The sequence below is a fragment of the Gadus morhua genome, chromosome 18 (genome assembly GCF_902167405.1).
Source record: "Gadus morhua chromosome 18, gadMor3.0, whole genome shotgun sequence".
NCBI classification, from domain to species: Eukaryota; Metazoa; Chordata; class Actinopteri; order Gadiformes; family Gadidae; genus Gadus; species Gadus morhua.
In genome coordinates, this window is record NC_044065.1 from 4,853,405 (window position 1) to 4,875,261 (window position 21,857).

Consider the following 21,857-nt stretch of genomic DNA (forward strand, 5'->3'; position numbering starts at 1 on the left):
AATGTTTGCATACAGCGCGCAGGCTTGATGCGCTCCTTTTTTTATGGAGAACCCCAGCGCCTTGAATATTTACTACAGCGTTTCTGCAGCTCGATGCGTTTTCACAATGAGTGTCTTTACGGAGATATTCCTGAAACGCATCAAAGGAAAACGGAGGGGAAAAGTTTGTTTTCGATCCACCAGGAATCTATTTCATCCACCATGAGCGCAAAGGCTTTATGCGCAATCTCGCCTCTTCTTCTTTAGCAGAAGCAGCGTCCCTTATGGGCCTTGAATGTGCACTACAGCGTTTCTACAGCTCGATGCGGTTTCGCAATTAATTTTTCTTTACGGAGATATTCCTCAACCACATAAAACGAAAACGGATCGTTTTCGCCCGTGTGGACGAGGCCAGATGGTGTGTTCCTCAATCCTCGGACGCCAGACTTCCGAGTTTTGACGTTTGTCATTTTAATGTCAATTTTCAATGATCTATACTTGATTACATTGCTTCTTTATTCCGGTCACCAATTTATACATGCGTGGTCCTGCTGGGCGTGCAATACAATGTAAAGTTGTGTTGTTTGTTTTCGGGCTGATTTGCTAAAGAGGCAAATTTAGCTTACAATAAACAACCACAAGCCAATTTCATGACACAATCACAAAGACGAACAGGAACGCTATAAATGCTCCGAGACCGGAATCGACGTCAAAATTGCAACTCGGAAGGTGTCCGAGGATTCAGGAACACCATTAATATCAACCGTCTCCTCTCTCCCCCCCTGTAGCCGTCGTGCTGGCCGAAGCCCCCCAGTGCGGGAAGCCCCCCCTGGGGCAGAACAGGGTGGTGGGGGGGATCGACGCCAACGAAGGGGCGTGGCCCTGGCAGGTTGACATCCAGGTAGACAACACGACCACTGTGTGCGTGTGTGTGTGTGTGTTCAATTGGAACTTGCTGCTTAACGGAATCCCCTCCCTGATTCTCTCTCTGTTCTCTCTCTCTGTTCTCTTTATCTGGGCTCTCTCTCACTCTTTTTCTCTTGGCTCTCTCTCTGGGCTCTCTCTCTGCTCTTTCTCTCTGGTCTCTCTGCTCTTTCTCTCTGGTCTCTCTGCTCTTTGGTCTTTCTGGTCTCTCTATCTCTGCTCTTTCTCTTTGGTCGCTCTCTCTCTCTGGTGTCTCTCTCTCTCTCCGATCTCTGTCTCCAGACGCAGTCGGCGGGCCACGTCTGCGGCGGCTCTCTGATCTCCGAGTCCTGGGTTCTGTCCGCAGCTCACTGCTTCCCCAAGTAAGAGCAGAGTCGGCAGGTCGGGCTCACAGCTGGGCTCCTTAAGAGGACAGAAACACATCGCTTCCACATTAGGTTTATTTATATATATATATATATATATATATATACAGGTGCTGGTCATATTATTAGAATATCATGAAAAAGTTGATTTATTTCATTAATTCCATTTAGAAAGTCAAACCTGTAGAATGTATACATTCATTCCAAACAGACTGATACATTATAAGTGTTTTTTGCCAAAAAGAAGATGATTATAGCTGACAACCAATGAAAACCCTAAATTCAACATCTCAGAAAATTAGAATATGGTGAAAAGGTCAGATATTGAAGACACCTGGTGCCACACTCTAATTAGCTAACTAACTCAAAACACCTGGAAAAGCCTTTAAATGGTCTCTCGTTTTGATTCTGTATGACACACAATCATGGGGAAGACTGCTGACTTGACAACGGTCCAAAAGATGACCATTGATACTTTAAAGAAGGAGGGCAAGACACAAAAGGTCATTGCCAAAGAGGTTGGATGTTCCCAGAGCTCTGTGTCCAAGCACATTAATAGAGAGGCGAAGGGAAGAAAAAGATGTGGTAGAAAAGAGTGTACAAGCAAGAGGGATAAACGCGCCCTGGAGAGGATTGTCAAACAAAACCGATTCAAAAATGTGGGGGAGATCCACAAAGAGTGGACTGTAGCTGGAGTCAGTGCTTCAAGAAGCACCACACACCGACGTATGCAAGATATGGGCTTCAGCTGTCGCATTCCTCGTGTAAAGCCACTCTTGAATAAGAGACAACGTCAAAAGCGTCTCGCCTGGGCTCAAGACAAAAAGGACTGGACTGCTGCTGAGTGGTCCAAAGTTATGTTTTCAGATGAAAGTAAATTTTGTATCTCCTTTGGAAATCAAGGTCCCAGAGTCTGGAGGAAGACAGGAGAGGCACAGAATCCACGTTGCCTGAAGTCCAGTGTAAAATTTCCACAGTCAGTAATGGTCTGGGGTGCCATGTCATCTGCTGCTGTTGGTCCACTGTGTTTCCTGAGGTCCAGGGTCAATGCAGCAGTCTACCAGGAAGTTTTAGAACACTTTATGCTGCCTGCCGCGGACCAACTTTATGGAGGTGACGATTTCATTTTCCAACATGACTTGGCACCTGCACACAGTGCCAAATCTACCAGTACCTGGTTTAAGGACCATGGTATCCCTCTTCTTGATTGGCCTGCAAACTCACCTGACCTTAACCCCATAGAAAACCTATGGGGTATTGTGAAGCGGAAGATGCGAGATGCCAGACCCAACAATGCTGAAGAGCTGAAGGCCACTATTAAAGCAACCTGGGCTCTCATAACACCTGAGGAGTGCAACAGACTGGTCGACTCCATGCCACGCCGTATTGCTGCAGCAATTCAGGCAAAAGGAGCTGCAACTAAGTATTGATTGCCATACATGCTGAAACTTTCCATGTTCATACTTTTCAGTTGGCCCACATTTCTAAAAAATCATTTTTTGTACCAGTCGTAACTAATATTCTAATTTTCTGAGATACTGAATTTGGGATTTTCAGTAATTGTCAGTACTAATCATCCAAATTAAAAGAAATAAACATTTCAAATATATCACTCTGTGTGTAATGAATTGATATAATATGTAAGTTTCACGTTCTGAATATAATTACTGAAATAAATCAACTTTTTCATGATATTCTAATAATTTGACCAGCACCTGTATATATATACATACATACATACATACATACACACATATATATATATATATATATACACACATATATACACACACACACATATATATATATATATATATATATATATATATATATATATATACACATTGTTACAGACATTATTGATAAATATAATATAAATATATTGTTTTATATATATATATATATATATATATATAGGAAAAATTTATGAAAAATTAGTGTCAGCTTTTAATTTTGTTATGGCAACAAAAGATTATCTAAAAAGTTATTTAGGCTATATTTACAGTCTAAACATCAGATTATCAGGCCTGAATAGACCTATCTTATTCTACTGGGAGGGGTTGGTTTTTGCCAAACCAGCATCAAAAAGAGGAATAATTGATGATCCTAAAATGACAATGGTTCAGCTCGTCACCTGCGGTTTCATGTTCTTCAGACCACGCCCTGTTTCCTCAAACCACGACCTGTAAACCAGTTAACCTGGGGAACTTCTACAACCAAGTTAACACGACACTGACTGGACTCGTTCTGCATGGTTCCACTTTCATCTAGCTGCTTTGTTGTTGTTTTGTAAGAAAAATCTACAAAAGACGTACTTTCTTCAGCTCATCGTAGACCTCAGTCGGTAGGACCACTTTCGAAAGTTCTGCTATCCTACTATGTTTGGAATGTTAACAACAGCGCTGAGTATCGAGTCACGGAATTGGTCGACAGAGACTCTCTGGGCGGGACCTGTGCTCTGATTCGCTGCTACTCGACAGGTGAATCGGGATTGAACGTTGCTTTCTGTTCGATTTGCCCCGCGCGTCTACCGAGTTTAGGAGCTTTTCGGAGGAAAATTTGATTCATAACCTTCGATCGAAACGTTTGCAAGCTTATGTTGTTGCGTTTGGACTCGTTGAAGCCGGCGGACGTGGAAGAGACCCCGGGTCAGGAACCCTTTTGAGTCTGGGTAGGTGGAGCCGTCTGGCTCCGAGCGATGCTCGTGTAGGTACTCCAAAGAGCAACATCCAACAGATCGACTCAGACCTACGTGACTTATCTCCTGGAACATGAGTCGGACCACAGACGTCCTGTCTGTGTTTTGGTGCTTCACAGGTGAGCGGATCCATTGCGTCCCTTCCTGCCGTAACTGGTGTATATTAATATTCAACCCTCACATGGTTACTCTGTTCTGGTGACTAATCGACGCCGTCCACACGAAGCCAATTTTTTGGTGAAGACGAATAAGTCTTGTGCGTTTGGGCTGACCGTCGAGACCGGCGGATCCGGTGCCCAAAACCGCACTTTTCTGAAACCATTTTCCCGGGTGGTTTTAAATAAAACCGGACCTATGCGGTTTTGTGTTAGGATTCGTGTCGTGTGGCCGCCTGAAACGCATACAATAACGTCATCGCCCCCCCCACACCAGCTGGGCGACGTTTAAAGTTGCGTTGAATTTATTATTTTTTATTTGTATTATTTTTGTACATTTAAAATACCCCTTTGTACATTTAATTACTAACTGTAAATTAAAAAGTATTGCTGCTCAATTTAAAAGGTTTAATCTCCTCCTCGATTTAATGTTTGCATACAGCGCGCAGGCTTGATGCGCTCCTTTTTTTATGGAGAACCCCAGCGCCTTGAATATTTACTACAGCGTTTCTGCAGCTCGATGCGTTTTCACAATGAGTGTCTTTACGGAGATATTCCTGAAACGCATCAAAGGAAAACGGAGGGGAAAAGTTTGTTTTCGATCCACCAGGAATCTATTTCATCCACCATGAGCGCAAAGGCTTTATGCGCAATCTCGCCTCTTCTTCTTTAGCAGAAGCAGCGTCCCTTATGGGCCTTGAATGTGCACTACAGCGTTTCTACAGCTCGATGCGGTTTCGCAATTAATTTTTCTTTACGGAGATATTCCTCAACCACATAAAACGAAAACGGATCGTTTTCGCCCGTGTGGACGAGGCCAGATGGTGTGTTCCTCAATCCTCGGACGCCAGACTTCCGAGTTTTGACGTTTGTCATTTTAATGTCAATTTTCAATGATCTATACTTGATTACATTGCTTCTTTATTCCGGTCACCAATTTATACATGCGTGGTCCTGCTGGGCGTGCAATACAATGTAAAGTTGTGTTGTTTGTTTTCGGGCTGATTTGCTAAAGAGGCAAATTTAGCTTACAATAAACAACCACAAGCCAATTTCATGACACAATCACAAAGACGAACAGGAACGCTATAAATGCTCCGAGACCGGAATCGACGTCAAAATTGCAACTCGGAAGGTATCCGAGGATTCAGGAACACCATTAATATCAACCGTCTCCTCTCTCCCCCCCTGTAGCCGTCGTGCTGGCCGAAGCCCCCCAGTGCGGGAAGCCCCCCCTGGGGCAGAACAGGGTGGTGGGGGGGATCGACGCCAACGAAGGGGCGTGGCCCTGGCAGGTTGACATCCAGGTAGACAACACGACCACTGTGTGCGTGTGTGTGTGTGTGTTCAATTGGAACTTGCTGCTTAACGGAATCCCCTCCCTGATTCTCTCTCTGTTCTCTCTCTCTGTTCTCTTTATCTGGGCTCTCTCTCACTCTTTTTCTCTTGGCTCTCTCTCTGGGCTCTCTCTCTGCTCTTTCTCTCTGGTCTCTCTGCTCTTTCTCTCTGGTCTCTCTGCTCTTTGGTCTTTCTGGTCTCTCTATCTCTGCTCTTTCTCTTTGGTCTCTCTCTCTCTCCGATCTCTGTCTCCAGACGCAGTCGGCGGGCCACGTCTGCGGCGGCTCTCTGATCTCCGAGTCCTGGGTTCTGTCCGCAGCTCACTGCTTCCCCAAGTAAGAGCAGAGTCGGCAGGTCGGGCTCACAGCCGGGCTCCTTAAGAGGACAGAAACACATCGCTTCCACATTAGGTTTATATATATATATATATATATATATATATATATATATATATATATATATATATATATATATTTATTCAGAGCTAGACTTACCTACAACAAACAAGAATGGGGTCGAAATTAAGTAATATTATTGCAGAAAATGACGGTCAATCACACCCTTGAGTGTAATATGGAGCTTATACCATGGTTACCAACCAAATATATTAACAAAATAAAGTCTTATTGTGGGGAGAAAACAAAATACGTTTTCTTTTTTTTTTAGTACTTACATGGACTTTGACTAATGACTGGAAACGTTCCCATCTGTAGACCCAACCAGCATGAAGGTGTAACCTTAGCAACGCCCTAGCAACGTAGGTTATCCTCAGCACCACTTGTAGCCCAATGGAGATGAGGCTTTCTAGAGATCAAGGGATAGACAGTTCTGAATAAATACCAAACATAACTCTTCCCAAATCAGTCTTTTTGCAACAGAGATACTGGCTGAAATCTTTTTCCCCCTATGGGCATATTATTCAAGTAGGACCTTGAATGTATTTTCAAATAGTATGGGAATGTTAGGGTTGAATAGATAAGAACTTTATTTCAACCCATGCATGGGAAATTAACTTGTTACAACCGCCCATGGAATCTAAAGTATGCAATAATAAAAGAAAAGCCCAGAGTAATCCTCTAAGTCTGTTAGGGTCACAAATGAGGTCCAAAGGTGTTAACCAATCAGGAGCTAGTGGTATATATAATAACACCGTCAAATCAGATGAGCTCAGCTTCCGAAGAGGCTGTATCAACACACGGTAGGATGTTTGGTTTATGATGTCACTTCCCGGTAGGGCTGAACGATTTGGGGAAATAATCAAATTGCGATTATTTCTTTAAAGGTCTTTATTATTCACTAAACAAGCAATCAATCATTATATAGTATGACCAACACAACATTGGAAGCAGTCAACATATAAACTGCTCTTTCCTTCAGGACAGGCCTTTGTTGAGATGAATTTATGCATCTTCTTTATTTGACTATTGAATTGTAAAAGATAAACAAATACACAAATTCGGAATGCGCGATATAAACGATATACGATATAAACGGTCAAAAATGGCTTACGATAGAGAATTTTACTTTATTGATCTATCGCGATAATTCATGTTTATGACGTGACCCGCAAAATATAAAGAGCCACGAGCTGCAACCGGCTTCAACGCATCAGCGTCATCTAAGTTAACATGGCTGAAAGCGAAACGGAGGAGCTGGTGAAAAAGAAAGGTGCAACTTCCATCATTTGGAATTGGTTCGGATTAAAGCGGTCCGACGAGCAGCAGCAAGCTATCCTCTGTAGAATGTGTGGGGCAACAATGCTGGCTAAGAGCGGTAACACGACTAACCTGTTCTACCACCTCAAAATGAAACGTGTCACCGAATACCATGAGTGCCAGGCAATGCAGCCAACCCCAAGCTCCAGTCAGAAGAACGCAGGACAGAAAAAACAGGAACCGTTCCAGTCCACCATCCAACAGTCATTTTCAAAGGGAACAACTTACAATAGGAAGGGCCCGCGATGGATGGAAATTACAAGGGCCATAATTATTTGCTTTTGTAAGGACATGGTCCCCTTCAAGCGGTAGAGGGCCGCGGCTTTAACGCCATGATCAGAGCTAATGATCCACGATACGAGGTGGATCAATGATATATGTAAGGGATAATGTTGTACAGAACGGCGGTCATTATCGGTCAAATAAGCCCAGACAGACTGAAGGGTATTATTTTCAGTAATGACCGGCGACGTTCTATACATTATCCCGCTTATTACACGGCTCCTGGCCAAAACGAAAAAATATCTTCACACAGTGTGTCTTTTTACAATTACCATTCGTAGTGTTGATCAGCAGAGAAATAGTCTGCTAATACCTGTGTGCCAGGCACGTCTGTGCGCTCCAAACGTGTCTTCTCCACCGCAGCTAACATCGTGAGTGACGGCCCTAATCGTAATGTTGCATTTGCGTTGAGAGATGTAGACTTTGCCTCTGTTCAGTTGTATATAGCCAATGCTATTTTAATGTTGCATTTGTGTTAAGTAATGTTCATTCAATCTTAATCAAGCATTACTGAGCGAGTGAGTGAGTGAGTGAGTCAAACACACAACCAGTGGGGAATCCTTTGTGTTTCCTGTGATAAGGTCTGCATCTTGGAGTCTGGAAGCTGTGAATCGGTGTGTTTGTGGATATGAAGATTATAGATTAAATTAACTAATAATATCTTACAAATTTGTGAACAGAAAAAAGCGTGAAAGACCCCCGAATCGACCGCGCGGTTGCCTTCTGCAAGAAGATTGTGAGTTCCTTTTCACACTCTTGGAATGGAAGAAAGGAGTTGAAGAAAGCCCAGGTAGCGCACAATCTTCGACTCATCACAGAAACACAAACAAGGCGGGGGTCACGCCAGATGATGATCCCGAGGGTGCTTGAACAAGAGAAGGCCCTATCACAGGTACTGAGAGCAAACAGGAAAACCAGGCACCTGGTACCCACTTGGCAAGATACAGATCTCTTGGAATCTTTAAGGAAGACCCTCGGCCCACTGCTGGAATTCACAGACGCACCGTCTGGAGAACAGTACGTCAGTGTGTCCTGCATCAAACCGGTTCTCCATCCTTTTAACAACACTGTTCTTGCTGCAGCTGATGACACAGAGCTGACCAAGGACATGAAAATAATCATCCTAGAGTACTTAAACGAGAATTACTTGGACCCAGAAACGGTTGACCTGCTGGATGTGGCCTCCTTGGTCGACCCACGGTTTAAAGATGCATATATAGCTGATGACCGCCAGGAGTTCATGTAGACCAGAGCGGTGGCAGAAATTCAGTCACTGTTGTTGAGAGGCAAGCCAAGCGGGTGAAACGTAGCCTGGGAAGCTTTTCAAAAAGGCCTCGGATGGCACAGGCCGTTCTTGCTGACAGAAAGGCCATTGAAGTGGAGCTAAAAAGTTACCTGCAGACGATGCAGGTTGATGGAGAGACTGACCCACTGGACTGGTGGCAGCTCATTTTCCAAGGTTGGCAAGACTGGCCAAGAAATATCTCTGTATCCCAGCAAGTGCTCCTTCTGAAAGGGCATTTAGCATTGGTGGTAACATAGTTACATGCCTTCGGTCTCTGTTGAAGCCAGAGACTGTGGACAAGCTTTTTTATTAACAAGACACCACCAGTTTGATTTCATTAAGTGAAATATATATGTCATTACACACAAGATTTTTTTCTTTGTTAAAGTCTCTGCAGCCACAACATTATGCTGTATGATTACAGTTTTGCACAATGAATGTTCTCAAAACGACATACCGAGTTTCTTTCTTCTTTTGTTTTATACATTTAGCAGTTTGGCTTTCCTTAGTCTATGTAACCTGTTCTGAAATGGTTCTATTATGATTTATATATTGTGATATATATCGTTATCGCAATAGGCTGCAATGTATATCGTAATATGGATTTTAGGCCATATCGCCCATCCCTAATACGAATCGTACTGATCTCCAGTCAGTAACAAATCCGAAATAATCGCAGCCTCGGTTGATTTTGCATATCGCGCTCCGTTACATCACGATTTCGGTTTGAATTTGATTAATCGTTCAGCCCTACTCCCCCCCCCTCCCCCCAGCATCCACAACGTGGGCCCTACATCATCTACGTGGGGACGTTTGGCCCCCCCTTAACCCTAACCCCCCCAGCGTCCATGACGTGGGCCTCTACATCATCTACGTGGGGACGTTTGGTTCTCCCCCCCCAACCCTAACCCACCCAGCGTCCACGACGTGGGCCCCTACATCATCTACGTGGGGACGTTTGGTCCTCCCCCCCCTAACCCTAACCCTAACCCCCCCAGCGTCCATGAATTGGGCCCCTACATCATCTACGTGGGGCGCCACAAGCTGAACGGCTTCAACATGCACCAGGAGTCGCACCGCGTGCGGCGGGTGGTTGTGCCAGAGTCGTACGTGGAGCCGCAGCGGGGAAACGACCTGGCACTGGTGGAGCTCTCCAGACCCGTCTTCTGGTCCGACTACGTTCAGCCCATCTGCGTCCCCGACCAAGGGGCGCTGTTCCCGGGGGGGCTGGACTGCATGGTGACGGGATGGGGGCACATCCGGGACAATGGTGAGACTGGCAGGACCCTGGGCCTGATCCTAGACCACATCCTAGACCAACAGATCCTAGACCAACAGATCCTAGACCAGATCCTAGACCAACAGATCCTAGACCAACAGATCCTAGACCAGATCCTACCCCACATCCTAGACCAACAGATCCTAGACCACCACATCCTAGACCAGATCCTAGACCACCAAATCATAGGCCAGTTCCTAGACCACCAGATCAGATCCTAGACCAGTTCCTAGACCACCAGATCAGATCCTAGACCAGATCATAGACAAGATCCTAGACCACATCCTAGAGCAGCTGCACATGAAACCTTTTCTCTGAGAACAGGATCATGAATTCTTGTTTTACTTTTTGAAATAATAATTATTATAGTTATGTTTATATTTGCATGTATATTTTATTTTTTGAGTATGATTTATGACCAACAAAACAAGGACATTTTCGAATCAACATTGTCTTTGTCAAATATATAGTCGGGTCCATAAATATTCGGACATTGACACAATTCTGATCTTTTGGGCTCTATACACCACCACAATGGATTTGAAATGAAACAAACAAGATGTGCTTTAACTGCAGACTTTCAGCTTTAATTTGAGGATATTAACATCCAAATCAGGTGAACTGTGTAGGAATAACCGTTTGTTCATGTGCCTCACACTTTTTTCAAGGGACCAAAAGTAATGGGATAAATTAACAATCATAAATCAAACTTTCACTTTTCTTGGTTGCAAATCCTTTGCAGTCAATTACAGCCTGAAGTCCGGAATGCATAGACATCACCAGACGCTGGGTTTCATCCCTGGTGATGTTCTACCAGGCCTCTACTGCAACTTTATTCAGTTCTTGCTTGTTCTTGGGTCACTTCCCCTTCAGTTTTGTCTTCAGCAAGTGTCATGCATGCTCAATTGGATTCAGGTCAGGTGATTGACATGGCCATTGCATAACATTCCACTTCTTTGCCTTAAAAAACTCTGGTTGCTTTCGCAGTATGCTTCGGGTCATTGTCCATCTGTACCGTGAAGTGCCGTCCAATGAGTTCTGAAACATTTGCCTGAATATGAGCAGATAACATTGCCCGAAACACTTCAGAATTCATCCTGCTGCTTTTGTCAGCAGTCACATCATCAATAAATACAAGGGAACCAGTTCCATTGGCAGCCATACATGCCCACACCATGACACTACCACCACCATGCTTCACTGATGAGGTGGTGTACTTTGGATCATGAGCAGTTCCTTTCCTTCTCCATACTCTTCTCTTCCCATCACTCTGGTACAAGTTGATCTTTGTATCATCTGTCCATAGGATGTTGTTCCAGAACTGTGAAGGCTTTTTTAGATGTTGTTTGGCAAACTCTAATCTGGCCTTCCTGTTTTTGAGGCTCACCAATGGTTTACATCTTGTGGTGAACCCTCTGTATAAACTCTGGTGATTGTTGACTTTGACACGCATACACCTACCTCCTGGAGAGTGTTCTTGATCTGGCCAACTGTTGTGAAGGCTGTTTTCTTCACAAGGGAAAGAATTCTTCGGGCATCCACCACAGTTGTTTTCCGTGGTCTTCCGGGTCTTTTGGTGTTGCTGAGCTCACCGGTGCGTTCTTTCGTTTTAAGAATGTTCCAAACAGTTGATTTGACCACACCTAATGTATTTGATATCTCTGATGGGTTTGTTTTGATTTTTCAGCCTAATGACGGCTTGCTTCACTGATAGTGACCACTCTTTGGATCTCATTGAGAGTTGACAGCAACAGATTCCAACTGCAAATAGCACACTCGAAATGAACTCTAGACCTTTTATCTGCTCCTTGTAAATGGGATAATGAGGGAATAACACACACCAAGCCATGGAACAGCTGAGCAGCCAATTGTCCCATTACTTTTGGTCCCTTAAAAAGTGGGAGGCACACATACAAACCTTTGTAATTCCTACACCGTTCACCTGATTTGGATGTAAGTACCCTCAAATTAAAGCTTTAAGTCTACAGTTAAAGCACAACTTGTTCGTTTCATTGTGGTGTGGTATAGAGCCACGAAGATTAGGATTGTGTTGATGTCCCAATATTTATGGACCTGACGCATATGTTTATTTATATATATATAAATATATGCATGTCTCTTAATAAAACACGCCATTGAAATCAACACATTTGTGTATAACTATTTGTAATTAACACTGACCTTTCACTGCCCCCCCCGCCCCTCAGTGGCCCTCCCTGGGCTGGGGGTTCTGCAGCAGGTGAGGGTGCCCATCATCTCCTCCCCTTCCTGTCAGCAGCTGTTTGACGTGAACCCACTTGACTCCGAGGACCACGTGGAAATCCTCCCTGACGAGCTCTGTGCGGGCTACCCCGAGGGCGGCCGCGACGCCTGCCAGGTAGGGACCTGTCTCTCTGTAGGGCTCTGGTGTGTCTCTGTAGGGCTCTGGTGTGTCTCTGTAGAACTCTTCACTGAAACCTCGTTTGGGAGTACACGAGATGGAATCTCAACATGATGCATCCGAACGACGTGCAATGTTTTGAAGATTGGAAGAGTTTGGTTGGATCGGAGGTCGCTGTCGCCCCCTGCTGGTCTGAGGGAGTAAATCAAAGACAAGGCGCTCGCTTAAAAGTCCAGCCCTGTGCTCCAATACCCATACTATCATACTATCTAGAATGTCCCAATATATAGTATGGAAAATGCAGTATGCCAAAAATACCAGGATGTTTGAATACCGGATGAGGTCTCCTGAGTCAGTTTACATAAGAGAGACCGCTCCTGAGTCAGCTTACATAAGAGAGACCGCTCCTTCTTTCTTTTTTTCTTTTTTTTCATAAATAAATAAGCAGCAACCTTTGACCTGGTCAACACTGTGTGTGTGTGTGTGTGTGTGTGTGTGTGTGTGTGTGTGTGTGTGTGTGTGTGTGTGTGTGTGTGTGTGTGTGTGTGTGTGTGTGTGTGTGTGTGTCCCCCCCAGGGCGACTCGGGGGGGCCCCTGGTGTGCTCCATGGCCAACGCCACCTGGGTCCAGGCCGGGGTGGTGAGCTTCGGGCTGGGCTGCGCCGCCAAGAACCGGCCGGGTGTCTACGCCAGGGTGTCCTCGTTCTCCGACCTGATCCGCAGCACCGTCCCGGGGATCCGCCTGCACGGCCGGGCCCCGCAGACCCGGACCTGGGGCCCCACTGCGGGGCTCTTCCTGCTCTTCATTGGCCACTCCCTGGTACTCTGAGAACCTTCCGGAGGAGAGGACCCCCCACGTTCTGAGATGAAGCCTTTCTGTTCAAAGTAGATCGAAGCTGGTGATTGATGATTGTCGTCCCGCTGGTGATTTCAGTGTTAATGATAGACAGTGTGCATTGTTCACCGTCTGAATGTGATGATTAAATCGTGGATTTAAACATGTTTTAATTAAATTGTGCCTTAAGTGCATACAAATCATGTAGATAAAGTCGTCTTTGATATAGCGCTTTACAAATAAAATACGAAATGTGTAAAATAAAGATTTTTTTTTTTTATTAAAGCAGATTTGACCATTTTGGTCGCGTTGAGGTGGGTGTTATTCCTTGGTTTTCACACTAGAGGGTCCTAGTACAGTTATACCAATTATGGTAATGTAAAGGTAATATATGATATGGTAATTATTGTTATTGTAGTAAATAATGTTACAAATAAATTAAGAACTAACACACGGGTACTGGCGTTTGAATTTATTGAATGAAAAACTGATCAGTAGAAAGATTCACTACCTTCACTATTATTATTAAAAACTGCTGGTAGTTCTGTTTGGATCTGTGCTGATTAATACTTTCATGCTAGGTACCCCGTGAAAGGGAGGCGTGTTAGGGTCTGTCAGGCATCAGGTGGGATGGAATCAGAGAGGCTCATGGGAGATCCCAGCTGCAGCTCCTGCTGCAGTGATTCGAGGTCAGCCTGGGTCATGCTGTGGACCTCCAGCCAATCGGAGAGCAGAGAGGCCGAAAGGGGGCCGGAGTCGTAGCTGACAGCGGGAAACAAAGTTTAAATGTTAAATCAAAAAGGGATTGAGTCGTTTTCTTAAAAATAAATAACTCAATGAATTCCCTCATACCCAAAAACAGGTTAATTGGATGTTCCACCTCGAAGATGAGACCACCTGAGGCCGTGGTCTCATCTTACCCCCCCACATGGACGGCTTGACCCAATAGCATGCAGCTGAATGCTCCCCGCTTGACCTGCCCCCCCTCCATCCCCAACCTCACCTGTACTGCACCACCTGTATGGTCCCCACCCCCCCCCACCTGTATGGCCCCTTGTGTTGGGTTGTCCACCCTCCCCCCCATGACCGGTGTCCTCACCTGTACGGCCCCTCCGGTTGGACCCCCCCCCCCCTCCTGTTAGACCCCCTCACCTTTCCCTGGGGTCCGAGTGCTGCAGGTCGGTGAGCGACTGGCTGAGGAGGTCGTCGAGGTCGAAGCCCACGCCGTAGCCGGCGCCGCTGCCTTTGGGGGTGACGGAGAAGACGGGGGGCAGCACGTCCTCCACCTGCAGAACAACCACAGGCGGAGGTGAGCTCCGTCCGCTCGGAAGAGTGGAGCTTTCCTCCACCTCTTTATACCGGTCCAGCCCGGCTTGGATTTGCATTCCCATTATTCAGCAGACCCTTTTATCCAAAGCGACTTACAAAAAGTACATTTGTCAGGAGAAAGAGAAACAATATATCGCTGTCGATACAGTAAGGATGTTCATAGAACCAAGTGCCAAGCACTAACTATTTTAAGGTTAACTCATTCCCCGTAAGCAATAAAGATAGCTAGGTTAAGATGCTACACAATAGTCAGTACTATTTATAAGTGCCAGGACAAGGAACCTTACAACCCGGCTTCCCGCTTCGAGGCGTGTCTTGAACTGATGACGCGCCTGTTTTGAGTCGATGACAACACCACGCTTTTATTGCCTGTTTGTTTTATTCTACCGTAAAATCGGAATGATTAGTTTACAACACAGTTAACATACACTGGTTGTTTCAGACGGATGGCGACACACACGCCAAGATAAGCACTGAGGAGTTCAATTTGACCTTCAGTATTCCCCATCTTTGCTTCCTAATCTCAACAGTTCCTTGAGAGCCGACTTGAGATTTGTTTTGTTTGCACGTTAGACAATGTTTACACATTTTTCCCACACGAGTGCCACACCATTACCTTGTTTTTAGGAAAAACAAACATTGAATATCAACATCAGAGCTCTAATAATGGGAAGTAGGGTCCAATGTCCTGTCTTTAGTATGGATGTGATATGTGTGAAACATTGTCCAATATGTAATCTAATCTAATAAATCCCCTCTCAATGAGCGATGGAGATTCGGAAAAAGGGGGAATATTGAACGTCAAACTGATTTCCTCTATCTACCATCGTGGATATCAGTGCGTGCGTCCCACCTAATACACTATATGTCTCTTAAACTAACAAACATATCGATAATACGGTAGGCCATAATATAAAAATAAAAGGGAAACCAAAAGTGTGTCGTTATCCCCGACTCAAGAAAAGCGTCACACCTTGAAGCGGAAAGCCCGGTTGATAGGAATGCAGCTGGGCCAGTATCGTATAGTGGAAGAACACCACAGAGGTAAAAAAGCTAAGAGCGATGCCCCGATGCTAACCTAGGCTAACCTCACATCCACATGTCCAGAACGAGACCCTTAAGGGCCGATTATGGTCCCACGTTCACGCAACGCAAAGACCACGCAGACGCTTCGACGCAGTCGTGGACCTTTATGGGTCCGCGTCGGCTTTTAGTAAACGGACCAATCACAGCCCTCGCTGCTGCGTCGCCACGACGGAAGGTTACAATTTTTGGGCGGTGCACGTCCGGCCCTTGCGGCGGACGCAAGGAGGGTCCGCAAGGACGTAAGGGGTCCGTTAGCCCCTTGCGCTGCGTGGACGTGGGACCATAATCAGCCCTTTAGCGACCTAGGTAACAAAACCTCACTTAGCTTTCAGTTAGTTAGCTTAGTGTGCTAGGTGTGCATAGGCACGCCACAAAGCACTGGGCGTGACCCCTGCGACCCCATGACCCCTGCGACCCCTACCTGGGACTTGGAGAGCTGCAGTGTGACCGTGTGGATGTCCGGGACTCCACTGAAGCCCAGGCTGGGGCCCGAGGAGCCGTCTGTCGGGGGCCCAGGCTTGTCCTCCTGGGATAGGGCCAGCTTCTCCAGGGCCGGCGGGGGCTGGGCCAGGGGCCGCAGGAAGTGGGGGGGGAGGCCGTTTGGCAGGCCGCCGGGGGCCTTATTCAGGAACCTGTCCAGGGGGTGGAGGTGGGGGAAGAGGTGGGCGTGGGGGTGGGGGTGGAGGAGCGATGGGAGAGGAGGAGCAGCCTGGGGGAGGGGCGGGGTGTGGGAGGTGCCACTAGCTGCCGGCGGCTGGCTGCTCCACCTCCCCATGCAGCTCAGCGTTCCTCCTCCCACCTCCTCCTCCGCTGGCCGCAGCGTCTCTCCTGCTCCTGCTTTGACCTCGCCGTTGACCGCGGCGGCGGTGGCGGGAGGGGCGGTAACCTCTGGCAGCGCGGACGCAGGTTGGGTTGGTTTGCCGTGGGCGGGGGGGAAGAGGAGGGGAACCGGCCGATGTCCCGCGGGCCGGAACACCAGCTGGGGCTTCAGTAGCGGCTCCTGCTCCGCCGTCTCCACCCCCCCCGCGTGGTGCCAGTGCGGCGACGGCCCGGGACACGACGCCGGTTTGTCCCCGGAGCAGTCCATCATCTTCTTCCAGCGCTCCAATAGGCTCTTGTCGTTGTCGCTCAGCATGACGCCGCCCAGGGAGTCGCCGTGCCGGCCCTCCCTCCTCTCCTTCTCCTTCGTCTTCCTCTCCCGCTCCCGGGCGCGCTCCTGCCGCTTCCTCCGCTTCTCCTCGCGCTCCCGCTGGCGCTCCTGGGCGGTGACGGGCCGCCGGCTGTCCTGCAGGGAGGGGAGGGAGCAGGAGGACAGGGCACCACCTCCGTCGCCCCCCCCGGCACCTCCGCCGTCTGGAAGAGACCACAGGAGCTGAGCGGCGCCGCCGACGGACAGTGACTACGGCTAGTTAGCGCCAACTACGGCTAGTTGAAACCAACTGCGGCTAGCTTAAACAAACCATGGCTAGTTAGCGCCAACTACGGCTAGTTGAAACCAACTGCGGCTAGCTTAAACAAACCATGGCTAGTTGGCGCCGACTACGGCTAGTTGGCGCCGACTACGGCTAGTTGGCGCCGACTACGGCTAGTTGGCGCCGACTACGGCTAGTTGAAACCGACTACGGCTAGTTGAAACCGACTACGGCTAGTTAGCGCCGACTACGGCTAGTTAGCGCCAACTACGGCAAGTTAGCGCCAACTACGGCTAGTTTGCGCCAACTACGGCTAGCTGATGCAACTATCGCTATTGACTACTAGTTATGATGTTAATAGTTGCTTATTAACACAAGTTATTGCTAGTTACTGCTAATAAATGCTAGTTTTGGCTAGTTGTCACTGGTTTTACCAGTCCTGTGGTAATTAGCGTCCGTTACAAGCCAACACAGATTATATGGAATAATTATCGTCCAGTTAGTTAATATCAATTCATAGAGAAAGTCCCGGGGATAACTGGGTTGATTAATTCTGGGGTTTCATTCTGAGACCAAATTCCGCCAAAATACCTCAAGGTGATTAAAGATAAATACCGTCAGTCAGAGTCCAAAGCGGTACTTTTAAATGTTTGTCTTTTTAACCTGCCAGAGTGAAAGAATCTACAAGCAAAGCATAATATCAAAACATCCATTGCCAAAAGGGTAAACCTGTGGCTCATTGGACGGTGAAGGGGTGACTCTGGAACTGAATAACTTTTGGTCACTTGACTAAACACGACCTTGGACCCCTAGACTTCTTTACCGGTGCGGGCCTTGTTCCTGAGGGCCGACTTCAGCAGGGCCGCCTTCAGCGCTGCTTTGGTGTCCTCCGAGATCGCCCCGTCCTTCCGGGGCCCCTCTCCCACCGGGGCCCGGTCCGGCTTGGCCAGGGACTGGGAGAGGGCCTGGGAGAGGGACTGGGCCTGGATCTCCGAGAGGGAGAGGGCGGGGCCGGCGGTCTGCGTCGACGGAGCGGCGGGGGGCCCAGACGAGGAGGGGGGTTGTGGGGGGGCCCGGGGGTCCGCCAGCACCTCCTCCTCCTGCGCCTTCTGCTGCTGCTGCTGCTGCTGTGGCTTTGGGAAGCCCCCCATGGCGTCGGGGGGGTCCTGGCTGCAGACGGGCGAGGTCAGGTCTATGGTCTCCGTCTGGCCAGCGTCCGAGTTGGCGCTGGGCATGTCCACGTCCAGGGGACAGACCAGGGGCTTGGTGAGGGGGGGCAGCCGGCCCGGGGCCAGGGAGGGGTGGTGCGGTCGGCTCCCCCCCTCATGCAGAGACTGCCCTGGCTCCTCCTCCATCACCTGCTGCGAGCTCTGGGAGAACCGCGCCAGCGCCGTCAGGTTGATGGACGAGGTCCCCAAGAGACACGGGACACCACCCTGCCCAGCTCCGACACCACCACCACCGACACCTCCTCCTCCTCCTCCATCCCCACCTCCACCAACTTTGGCCCTGGCCAGGGGCCTGAACTGCAGCCTCTGTCGGTTCCCCTGCTTCTTCCGGTGGAAGTCCTGGATCTCAATCAGGATCGACTCCTTGATCTGCTCCTTGTTGGTGGGGATCTTGTCGAACTCAAAGTTGAAGGCCGGCACGCAGACGGGCTCGTCGTCGGGGTCGTGGTACTTGGAGAGGTACGGGTGCTCCAGCGCCTGCGTCACCGTGATGCGCTCGCGGGGGTCGAACCTCAGCATGGCTCCCAGGAGGTCCACCGCCTCGGGCTCCGTCTGGGGGAACAGCTTGGTCAGGGGCACCGGGGCCCGCGAGGGGAGGCTCTGGATGTAGGAGCGGACGCGTTCGGCGCCGATGGCCCCGATCAGCCCCAGGGGCGGGGTCCCGAGCACCGCCAGGATGAGCTGCAGCTGGTGGACGTAGTGCTTCCCGGGGAACAGCTGCTTGCGGCCCAGCATCTCGGCGAAGATGCAGCCCACCGACCACAGGTCGATGGCCAGGCTGTAGTGGTGCAGCGACAGCATGAGCTCCGGCGCGCGGTACCAGCGCGTGGCCACGTACTCCGTCATGAAGGAGTGCGACTCCTCGGGGTGGGAGCTGAGGCCACGGGCCATGCCGAAGTCCCCGATCTTCAGCTCGCAGTTCTCGTTGACCAGCAGGTTGGAGGGCTTGAGGTCCCGGTGGATGACGTTGGCCGAGTGCACGTACTTCAGCCCCCGCAGCAGCTGGTACAGGAAGTAGCGCGTGTGCTCGGGCGTCAGCGGCTGGCCCGAGTGGATGATCTGGTGGAGGTCGCTCTCCATCAGGTCCAGCACCACATATCTGATGGGTGGAGAGAGCAGTGAACACCACAGGGGAACCTCTGGGACTCATGAGGAATGAATCACCTAATGTAAAAGACTGATTCCAGTCAGTGGATCAGCCTTTTACTCTGTTAATAATAATAATAATAATTGATCGGTTTTTACAGTGCTTTTTTCTAAACGCTCAAAGAGGCTTTACAAAATTGAATACATACAGACAGTACAGACACTCAAACAAAAGGAAAATAAACACCACAATATAGCTCTGTGAACATGCTATGCTCCGGAACAGGCTAGCCTCATGCTAGCCTCTTAAACAGGCCAGCCTTGGCACTGTGAGCTGTGAACTCAATGTTACGACACTCCTATCAACAACAACAGACCGTGAATGATTTCCTCTGCCATTAAGTAACAGATAGCGTGAGTGCATCTTGCTCAAGGAAGCCTACAGGCTGTGGGAGTTGTGGTCATCGAACCCAAACCTTTCAGCTCGGAGTCCTACACCCTAACCCCCCCCCCCCCCCCCCCACACTGGACTATCCTGAACCCCCCCTGTTACAGGACATGAGTGGAGCGGTACACATACACCGATTTGAAGGCTGAGTGTGGCAGGTTGGGCTGCAGGATGTCCTTGATGGCGATGATGTTGTCGTGTTTGAAGTGCTTGAGGATCTTCAGCTCTCTCAGGGTGCGCTTGGCGTTGGTGAGCACCTCGAACACGTTGGAGATCTTCTTGATCGCCACCTTCTGGCCTGTGGGACAAACAGACATCAACGATGATGGTTTGGAGAATGATCTCACATCATTCAAAATAAGAGCACTCTTATCCTTAAAGGGCTCATGTCTTAACACCAGGTGTGGGTGTGGTTAGCTGATACAAGGCGAGGAAAGATTTTCATAGTGGCATCACAAGTGGGCGTGTCCACCTAGATGTGTGCTGGATAGATCAGTTTCCAGCCTACCCAGTGGACTGTAGCAAACGATGCTCATCTATCCTTCATATATCTGAACGGCCACTTGCAATGTCCCTTTGAAAATCATTCCTTCCTTTTGCTAAACAGCTTGTACCAGCTAATCACACCCACAAATGGTGGCAAGACAGAAGCCCTTTAAAATAGGAGAACAACACGTGCATCATACATGTTGATAAATATATGATATAGATCAAGAGTTACCGTTGTCCCGTCTCCGCGCCGACGACACCACGCCGTATGCCCCCGTGCCGATGGTCTCGATGATGTCATACTCCTCGCCGACCTCAAAGGTCACGTCCAGCGAGTGGGCCTTCAGCAGGGCCAGGTTCTTCTCCGTCGTGCTGCCTTCCCTCGCCGACCTCAGGCCATCGGCCGCCGGTCCCAGCAGCTCCTGAGACGCCATGCTGGGGGAGGCATAAGGGGCGACTTCATCAGAACATCTTCACATCAGGATACAAAGTTTACAATCATAACAGACGTATAACAGCACTGGTGTGTGTTGGACTGGAGTCGAAACACAATAATGCATAGAACAACGGACAGAAGAACAGGCTGACGGACAGACAGAGAGGCAGGCTGACAGACACGGGTAAGGAGGACAAACAAACGTCTTGTCAAACTGTCAAACTGACAGACCAGCGGCGGTTGAGATCAGTAAAGGACAGCCATAACAAAGCGGTGCAGTTTATCCTTATAATAAATATATATATATATATATATATATACATATAGAATGTAATAATCATAGAGGACACTACGCCAGCTCCCTGCCAATGTAAAGCCCCTCGCTGCAAGACAAATCATGATTAACCTTCTTCTAGTTTACAATGATCATTATTATAGCCCGTCCTGTGGACCCTGAATACAATACCACTTAATATTCTGCCAGGGGCGTCGGCTGTTACCTGGTCACCATCAAGGTACAGCGATAAACATGACTCTCAGTCACAGAGTCAGAAACACAGACATCAACTCTCGTATATTTACCTTTACGTGTGGATCCCTAACGCCCGCGTAGTTTTATTCCCATGGAGGCATGGCGAGGATTTGTTTAAGCGACGGCGACTTCCACGTCTGGTTCCGGGCTGTCTTTGGAGTGACGTCATTTTCGCCCAACAGGGCGCTGCACCTTCGGCGAGACGGGCCAATAGGAGCATGCTGCACCGAGAGAGGGGCGGGACGGACCAATAGGAGGCGGCTGAGAGGGGCGTGTGTGTAGTCAATGTTTATTTTATTTCCAGACTGAGAGAAGCCTAGAAGCATAAAGGGCAAATAGACTATTAGTAGAATAAATATAATATTACTTAGAAATGTATCCTCTTAATTTTTTAACTATAATAATAATAATAATAATAATTATTATTATTATTGCTATTTATAATGATTATTAATAATAATTTTGGTAGTAGTGTTAGTAATCGTCTGGTTAGTGCAGACAACCTCATAAGTAAACAGGTCAAAGTCCTGACCTGATCCCATCCAACACAGTGAGGACAACATCTGGATCGGCCAG

General features: G+C 48.2%; 3 protein-coding genes and 1 long non-coding RNA gene across 4 annotated transcripts in view; 2 read left to right on the forward strand and 2 right to left on the reverse strand.

Annotated features, from left to right (window-relative positions):
- LOC115531202 (serine protease 27-like) overlaps positions 1-1,347 on the forward strand; it is a 27,438-nt gene extending 26,091 nt beyond the window's left edge. Inside the window, exons 3-4 of the mRNA XM_030340333.1 lie at positions 768-880; positions 1,186-1,347. Coding sequence (XP_030196193.1) covers positions 768-880; positions 1,186-1,269 — 197 coding nt within the window. The 3' untranslated portion in view covers positions 1,270-1,347. The remainder of the gene's footprint in view (positions 1-767; positions 881-1,185) is intronic.
- Positions 1,212-12,339, reverse strand: LOC115531204 (uncharacterized). The gene is made up of 3 exons (XR_003973853.1): positions 12,202-12,339; positions 6,133-6,263; positions 1,212-1,305 (listed from the first exon to the last, which is right to left on the reverse strand). It is a non-coding gene; the product is annotated as an uncharacterized LOC115531204 (long non-coding RNA).
- Positions 3,442-13,690, forward strand: LOC115531199 (serine protease 33). The gene is made up of 6 exons (XM_030340329.1): positions 3,442-4,085; positions 5,316-5,428; positions 5,715-5,794; positions 9,740-10,011; positions 12,228-12,397; positions 12,977-13,690. Exons 1-6 carry the CDS (start codon positions 4,040-4,042, stop codon positions 13,226-13,228), a joined length of 933 nt encoding a protein of 310 aa, XP_030196189.1. The 5' UTR covers positions 3,442-4,039; the 3' UTR covers positions 13,229-13,690.
- On the reverse strand, positions 13,491-21,454 carry mapk7 (mitogen-activated protein kinase 7). The gene is made up of 7 exons (XM_030340319.1): positions 21,332-21,454; positions 20,546-20,748; positions 19,957-20,122; positions 17,885-19,389; positions 16,071-17,002; positions 14,387-14,520; positions 13,491-13,996 (listed from the first exon to the last, which is right to left on the reverse strand). The coding sequence occupies exons 2-7, from the start codon at positions 20,745-20,747 to the stop codon at positions 13,849-13,851; spliced, it is 3,087 nt and encodes a 1,028-aa protein (XP_030196179.1). The 5' UTR covers position 20,748; positions 21,332-21,454; the 3' UTR covers positions 13,491-13,848.
- Between the last annotated feature and the right edge of the window lie 403 nt (positions 21,455-21,857).